Source organism: Condylura cristata, unplaced genomic scaffold (assembly GCF_000260355.1).
Source record: "Condylura cristata isolate star-nosed mole 26May11 unplaced genomic scaffold, ConCri1.0 scaffold00069, whole genome shotgun sequence".
NCBI classification, from domain to species: domain Eukaryota; kingdom Metazoa; phylum Chordata; class Mammalia; order Eulipotyphla; family Talpidae; genus Condylura; species Condylura cristata.
Window position 1 is genome coordinate 473,366 of NW_004567170.1, and position 5,978 is coordinate 479,343.

Sequence of the window (5,978 nt, forward strand, 5' to 3'; positions counted from 1 at the left end):
CCACGGCCTCCTTCACGCCCTTGTTGCGCAGGCTGTCGCTGAGCGGGTTGAGCATGGGGATGACCAGCGTGTAGAAGACCGAGACCACCTTGCCCTGCTCCATGGACGCCACGGCGCCGGGCTGCGCGTACATGACGAACAAGGTGCCGTAGAAGAGGCAGACGGCCGTCATGTGTGAGCTGCAGGTGGAGAAGACCTTGTGCCTTGCGGCGCCCGAGTGCACGCGCAGGATGGTGCCCGCGATGTAGCCGTAGGACACGAGGACCACGAGGGAGGTGCCCACGATGATGAGGCCGCAGACGCCGAACATGACCAGCTGGTTGAGGGTGGTGTCGGCGCAGGCCAGCGGGAGCAGCGGGGGCACGTCACAGAAGAAGTGGTCGACGCGGCGGGAGCCGCAGAAGGGCAGCGTGAACGTGAAGCTGGTCTGCACCAGGGTGTTGATGCAGCCCCCGCAGTAGGTGCCCAGCACCAGGCGGGCACAGGCCGACGGGCACATGGTGACGGGGTAACGCAGGGGCCGGCAGATGGCCATGAAGCGGTCGTAGGCCATCACGGCCAGCAGGAACGCCTCCGTGGTGGCAAAGAGGGAGAGGAAGAAGAACTGGGTGGCACAGCCCATGAAGGTGATGGTCTTGGAGGGGGAGAAGAAGTTGGCCAGGGCGTTGGGGGCGATGACGGACGAGTAGCACAGGTCCACGAAGGACAGGTTCTTGAGGAAGAAGTACATGGGCGAGTGCAGGCGGGCGTCCAGCGTGATGACCACGATCATGGTGAGGTTGCCCAGCACGGTCGCCACATAGAGGCCCAGGAACAGGGCGAAGAGCAGGGCCTGTGTGTGCACACCACCCGCGAACCCCAGCAGCACGAAGTCCTGCAGGGACGCCCCTGACTGGTTGCCCCGTGCGGGGGGACCCATGACCCAAGCGGGCAGCGGGGCCGGGACCTGGAGGGCCTGAGGTTCACGCCCCTGCAGAGCACAGGGTCCTTGCTCTCCACAGACCAGAGGCCCTGGCTGTCACATCTGTGTGCAGATGCTCAGATCTTGAAGGTGATTCTCCCATGTGAGCCCTCAGGGCTGCTCCAAGCAGCTGTTGGAAAGCCTCTCTGGGGGCGCTTGTGCCCAAGGCTGAGAGCTGGCCCTGCCCCTCTGGCTTTACTAGTGTCTCCCGTTTGTTGAATGAGCCGGTATGTGGTGTGCGCACACTTGCTGGGGGCTCGTCTACTCGTTAAAGCAGCCTCAGCTCCTCCCGCACGTTAGTATTGTCCAAGCAGCTCTTCCTGCACCTATAGGTGAGCTGCGAGTGCCCCTCCCTGGAGGGCTGAGATTGGACCCGGGACCTGCATGGCCAAGCTGCTGTAGGAGCCCTGTTATCTCTGCAGAGCCTGAGCCCAGTGTGGCTCTCTGCAGGGCGTTCTTGCACTGGCAGAGACCCCAGCCTCTCAGGCAGGCATGTGCTCACCACGTGGTCTGAGCTCAAGCCCCAGCGGCCCTCTGGCCGCGCACCTCACACCCACCAGCTCTCCTTACTCCCAGCGACTTTGCCCAGAGGCTGCCCCCACTGTGAGGGTCATGACTCACCTAAGACCACACTGCCGGGACATCCCTCTGGGGCAGCGACTCTTCTGACTTGGCTTTAGAGCCCAAGTGTGCTCCACCTGTGCCCAGCTTCCACGCACTGAGCCAAAATGGGCACAGAGACTGGGAGATGCCCGGAGTTTCACTGCATCTGACCACAAGCGCCAGGTCCTGGCTTCAGGGCCTTCCTGGGTCTCAGTGGAAGCAAAGGAGGCTGCGCTGCTCCTGTGCGTCTCGTCCCCTTCGTCGGGTACATACAGCTGTCTGCCTTGGGGCACCCTGTTGCAGAAGTCTCTCACCCTGGCACAAGTGGGACTCTAGGCCTCTAATGGCCAATTAGGTGAAACTCAGGCTCTGGTGGTGCCCCAGGGCTCCCAACTCCCTCAGCCTAGAAGCCCTGTGGCCAGTCTTCACACATGCCCCAATGCCAAGGGGGGGTCAGATGCCCTGAAGTCCCTCATGGCCCCCCGGGGACCAATCACAAGAGAAACAGACAACAGGAAGGGACCAAGTGTCTTCTTGGCAGGGCCCTCCCCAGGACAGCAGGTGTGACTTCCTGGCCTCCTCCTCCTCCATCCTGAATCATCCTTACATGTTGCTGGAAGAAGAGCAACTTGACGGGAAATCTGGGCATGGAAAGAAGGCAGCCCTTCTGTCCAGACTCACCTGTGCAGTAATAGCAGGACAGGGTGGTCTGCTGAAAGCCCCTCTGTCCAGAATTCTCATTATTTGCTCGGACCTGTGTTTACTGCTTGTGTGGCTAATGAACTTGTCCTGACTGTCACATTTGTTCAAGTTCTTGCCTGGACAGAATAGTATTGCTCAAGACACATGGTAATGACCATCCTTGTCTCTGAGGCAGATTGGAAATTCGTGTTTTCTGTGATGTTTTAAGATGAAGTCTGTGACATCACTGAATATCTTTAGTCATGATTTAAAAAAATTGTGTGGCCTTCACCTCCTCAAGTCAATATCTTGACGGCTGAATATCAATGATGAGCACAAACTTCCCTGATAAATGCCCTATTTTCTAAAAGGGGAGTCAATCAGTATTACTACAGTTACTCAGAGAATCATGATATTAAGACCTATAGAATGACTGAAGAGAAGGCAGGCCTGTGAGGGTGACAGTGGAGGAGGCGACTGGGACCCCTATGGGGTAAGAACATAGCAGGCTCTTGACTAAATGTTTTGGTCACTTCATTTTGTTAGGACATTGACAGGAACAAAAACAGTGCCAGCTGATGTTGAACAAAAGAATGTTTTTTAAACAGCTGCTTTTGTAGTAGTAACTTTCTTATTTCCAAGAACTTCTCATGATGTCAAAGGAGGACTCACTGTATTATGGTTCATCCGTAAATGGAATATGATGCACAACAGCTGGGTTTGCTTCAAGGGAATTATGCTGAGTGGGCGATGTCAGTCTCAACCTACATTCTGCATGATCCCACTTACAGTATATTTGGACATAGAAAAGTTATGGAGATGAAAGTAAGTTTAGATGTCAGGATGGTTGCGTGGGTGGAAGATGGCCATGATTAAAGTGTAGCTCTGCACTGGTTCCTCATTTGAGGCAATTGCTTTCGTGTTTCTTCTGTCTTATTGATCTGTACTTACAAGTGGGGTGTTAAAATCCCCTACTATTATGGTATTGTTAATGTCTAGCTGCTTCCAGATAGAATTTCTTGTCATGTTGAGTCCCGTTAGTATTTCCTGCAAGATAAGTTTAGTGGCAGTAAACTACTTTTGTTTATTATAGAGCTCTTCATTCCTCCTTTGGCTTTGAATGATATTCTAGCAGGAGAATGTATTCTAGTTGAATTCCTTCTCTCCTTCCTCCCTTGGAAGAGTTTAAATTTGTGATGGCATTCTCTTATAGCTGCAAGGTTTCCATCGAGGAATTATAGGCAATAGGGATTTCCTTATAGGCACTTTATTTTTCTTTGAATGTTTTTAATATTCTCCCCTTCTCACTTGTTTTATTTGTTGCTCAGTGTCTGTTTCCAGAACCTGACTGCTTCAGTGGTGAGAGCTGGCAGCAGCAGTGCTGTTCTCTGCTCCACAAGTCAGTTGAGGCAGTGAAACGGGCAGACAGGTCAAAAGGGAGATAAGGCAGGAGCCAGAGGGAAGAGTGGAACATCCATCCACACGCCTGGGCTCTGGGACCAGAGAGCCACCAAAAAGAACCAAAAGGCTAAAAAGCAAAACCAAGAGATATAGCCTAACAAAGGACAGTGCCCATTAGAGGACAGGACACTGTTTGGGGGTGTCCTTGCGTATTTGCAAGAGACCTCAGGCTCCAGGAACAACCATGGGATTTATTTTGCAAACAGGAAGACAGAGCTCACTATGGCCACACATAGTAGGCACCTCACCCAGGTCAGTGATGGTCACCACCAGTCGCCAGGAGCGCTGGACAGCAGTGGTCAGTAGGGATGGTCACTAGTGTTCCTTCAGAAGTGGTGTCACTGGCACCCATGTTAACAGCTCTCCATGAGTTGGGCCACACCAACAACAGATAGCTTTTTGAGACACCAGGACTGGGACCTCTGGGCACCTTTCAGGTGACATCAGGGACTGACCTCAGTCTCTGACAGAGCCCTTCAGCTTTTCTTCTTTCCTCAGAGGCAGCTGCCAGATGCTCATTTTCCTCTCCTTCAGAGGCCAGGAACAGTGTCATTCCCTTCTTTTTCTTCTTTTGGAGGCTGATATGGTCTTCTCATCGAGGGCTGGCATTGTATTCTCCAGCTCTACTTCCTCAGGCCCTGGCTATCTCCCCTTTCAGGTGCCTGCCCACAAGTCTCATTGGACCATTTTTCAATCCTGTGGCTGACTGGGCCAGTTAGCACCAATCAGCTCATGGCTCACACCTGATTGGCCCATTCCATGATACAGGAAATGCACTGTCATATAAAAGGTCTCTGAGTGCAGCTGCTACAACGGACAAAAGGGCAGTTACTGTGCCCTGAGTAGTTAATGAAGAAATATCACTGAGCAAATGGTAATAATAAAGACTCCACCAGATAGGCATTTTTCAGTCCAGGTGCAATTAGCATTCCAATGCAGACATAGTTAGCAAGTTTGCCTGCTTACAAATCCATCCCTTCGAAGATTCACAGCCAGGTCTTAGCACTCCTACTAAACAAAATTGCATTTCAAAAGTCATATAACTGGTCAGGCTAGTCTGTCTCCTGAGGGCTCGCTCCCTAGTTATATCCCTTTCCTACTCCAGAAAGAACAGTCCCTCCTGTGAAACAGCCTTGCACCAAATGGTTTTGCCTGTTGTAAAACAGTCTTATCAATGTTTGTGTAACAGGTGTTGAGACCATTGTGTAAAAAAAAAAAGGAAACTCTGTCTTAGTTCAAGGCCCAGATTCTGTGTCCATTCTGTCCACATGAGAATTAAAACTCTCTTGACCTCACGGTCCTAAATACTGTCCTAAAGTATTGCTCGTCTTTTCTCTGTCCGGGTAGGAGCCAGATTTCTGTAACAGCGAGGGCTGTCACCAGAGTCCAGCTGCTTCAGCCGTGGCAGCCACAGTAGCAGCGGCGGGCTTTCATCCCGCTGCGCCAACCGAGGCTGTTCTGGCAGTTGCGCCTCAGAGACCTTTTATTTAACTGCACTTCCTGGGCCGTAGAATGGGCCAATCAGGTGCGAGCTATGAGCTGATTGGTGCTAAATGATCCAATCAGCCACCGGATTGAAAAAATGGTCCAATGAGACTTGGGGGTGGGCACCTGAAAGGAGAGAGCCAGTCATAGGGAGCTGAGAGACTCCCAGCCCCTGAGGAGAGAAGGTGCTGGCCCCTGAGGAGATGGACAGGAGAGGCGACGCCCGCCCCCCCACCCCCAGGAGATGGACAGGAGAGGCGACGCCCGCCCCCGAGGAGATGGACAGGAGAGGCGACGCCCGCCTCAGAAGGAGAAGGACAGGAGAGGCGCCGCCCGCCCCCCCACCCCCAGGAGATGGACAGGAGAGGCGACGCCTGCCCCCGAAGAGGTGGACAGGAGAGGCGACGCCCCAGGAGAGGCGACGCCCGCCTCTGAAGGAGAAGGAAGACGTTTCCAGACTCTGAAGGAAGAAGGGAAAAGGGAAGACTCCATTCTTGGCCTTCAAAGAGAGAAAAAGGAGCGTCCAGCAGCTCCTCTGAGGAGGGAGGGGAGCAGGTAGAGCTTTGTGGGACATTTCCTGAAAGGCGTCCAGAGGCTGTGCTCCTGGCATCAGTGGGCTGCGCTGGTGTCGCCCAGCAGCTCACAGACCGCCGTTAACACTGGGAGTCCTGGCAGCACCTCCGTGGGACCAGCAGTGGCCATCCCTACTGGCCAGTACTGGCCAGACTCCTGGTCATCGCGGTGACCATCGTGACCTGGGCGAGGTGGCTGCCTCGTGTGGCCTCAG

The 5,978-nt window shown here is 53.6% G+C and overlaps 1 protein-coding gene across 1 annotated transcript in view; it reads right to left on the reverse strand.

The window, feature by feature from the left end:
• The window catches only part of LOC101624226 (olfactory receptor 12-like), a 6,539-nt gene extending 5,620 nt beyond the window's left edge, over positions 1 to 919 (reverse strand). The window contains exon 1 of the mRNA XM_012734781.1: positions 5 to 919. Coding sequence (XP_012590235.1) covers positions 5 to 919 — 915 coding nt within the window. The remainder of the gene's footprint in view (positions 1 to 4) is intronic.
• Between the last annotated feature and the right edge of the window lie 5,059 nt (positions 920 to 5,978).